The sequence below is a fragment of the Sinocyclocheilus anshuiensis genome, unplaced genomic scaffold, assembly GCF_001515605.1.
Source record: "Sinocyclocheilus anshuiensis isolate Anshui unplaced genomic scaffold, SAMN03320099.WGS_v1.1 scaffold1152, whole genome shotgun sequence".
NCBI lineage: Eukaryota > Metazoa > Chordata > Actinopteri > Cypriniformes > Cyprinidae > Sinocyclocheilus > Sinocyclocheilus anshuiensis.
Window position 1 is genome coordinate 127,614 of NW_015551083.1, and position 1,625 is coordinate 129,238.

Genomic DNA, 1,625 nt, shown 5'->3' on the forward strand with positions numbered 1-1,625 from the left:
GTGAGAGTGTGAGTGTGTGTGTGTGTGTGTGTGTGTGTGTGAGTATGAGTGTGATGTGACCTTCATCTCAGTGAGCTGCAGGACTTCGGGGAACACCTCGATGCAGTTGGAGTGAGCTGCTAGTGTGTGCATGCGTCTGCAGTTCATGATGGTGGTGGGCACCGCCTTCAGCCTGTTCCCACTCAGGTCCAGCTCCTCCAGCTCCTCCAGCTTGGCCATTTTACTGCAGAGCAGAGCGAGGGAATATTGATTTGATGAACATATTCATTCAGAAACGTCCATGTCCCTGTGGTCCAATGCTGGCTCGATTAACACTGAGAGGAAGAGGAAGTGACAAACCACACAGAGACGGTCTAGAAAAGATCAGCGGGACTCCAGAAAGAACACAAATGTTAATATTTTAATATGAAGCAGTGTCATAAATGTTAGTAAAATTAATCAATCATCAGTGTCAGTTTGTGAATAAAAATAAAAATCATAATTTCAACGTGAGATTTGCCATAATTGCTGTGCATTTTAAGGAATGGAAAAGATTTTGTTGAAAAAAAATGGAAACCTTTAAAAGCCTTTAAAAACCTGAAGAATCCTTTAAAAATAACTTTCACATATAACACCAATATGACAATAATGACTGGATAAAAAAAGAGTGTCAAAAACAAAGACATCCTACGATATTATTAAATAAAACTGTTAAAATACATTAAAATGTGTGGCCATCAGGCTGTTTTATACTGCAAAAGAGACGAATCAATGAAAAGAAACATTAACATCACACACATTAGTGAAAAAGTCCTCACTGTATTCTTCAATCATGACTAGTAATGTTGATGATAATAATGATTATGTGCATGAAGTTCTTGCCTGGTGACTGTTGTTACACTTTGCAGCATGATATTAATTATTAAAATCAAATCCTTATTTAATCTTGGTCAAACTGTATTGAATTCAAAAGGTCCTATCACTTTATCTTCCCTGCAGCTGCTGTCATTTCTTAAACATCAATGACGTGAGCGTGAAATCAAAGCAGGGGTTAGGACTTTTATTTTGAAGTTGTGAAATATAACTGAAGGAAATATACTGATGTATTCATATGTTTACATAAATAAGAGTTTTCATGAATGTCTTCTTTCCACTAACTGATGCTGTGGGTGTTGAAGTCCTGAAAAACTCAAAAGCAAATTTGTCATGCTGTTTCAGGCATGTGCTAAAAACAGGAGAATAATTGATGATGTAAATGTTGTCACCTGGCTGGGAAGGTCTGCAGGTGATTGTAGGCCATGTGCAGGATCCTCAGGTGTGTGTGTCCGGTCAGCTGCGGCACACACCTGTCGGTCAGGTGGTTGTTGCTCAGGTACAGCTCCTGCAGGACGCTGCTGCTCTCCTCTGAAAGGCTGGACGGCGGCAGATTCTCCAGCTTATTAGCTGACGCGTTCAGACACCGCAAACTACACACAAACCACACCGTATTCAGAGCCAGCTGAGACAGAAGCTTCTTGCTCTGAATGAAGCATGAGATTAACATTCAACATGTACTCCTTTCTTCATTCAACACAGTGTGTGTGAGAGTGTGTGTGTGTGTGTGTGTGTGTGAGAGTGAGTGTGTGTGTGTGTGTGTGTGTGTGAGA

The 1,625-nt window shown here is 40.5% G+C and overlaps 1 protein-coding gene across 1 annotated transcript in view; it reads right to left on the reverse strand.

Annotated features, from left to right (window-relative positions):
- Window positions 1–1,625, reverse strand: part of phlpp1 (PH domain and leucine rich repeat protein phosphatase 1) — a gene marked incomplete at its 5' end in the record, with an annotated part of 20,414 nt that overhangs the window by 8,229 nt on the left and 10,560 nt on the right. The window contains 2 exons of the mRNA XM_016452612.1: window positions 61–223; window positions 1,245–1,445. Coding sequence (XP_016308098.1) covers window positions 61–223; window positions 1,245–1,445 — 364 coding nt within the window. The remainder of the gene's footprint in view (window positions 1–60; window positions 224–1,244; window positions 1,446–1,625) is intronic.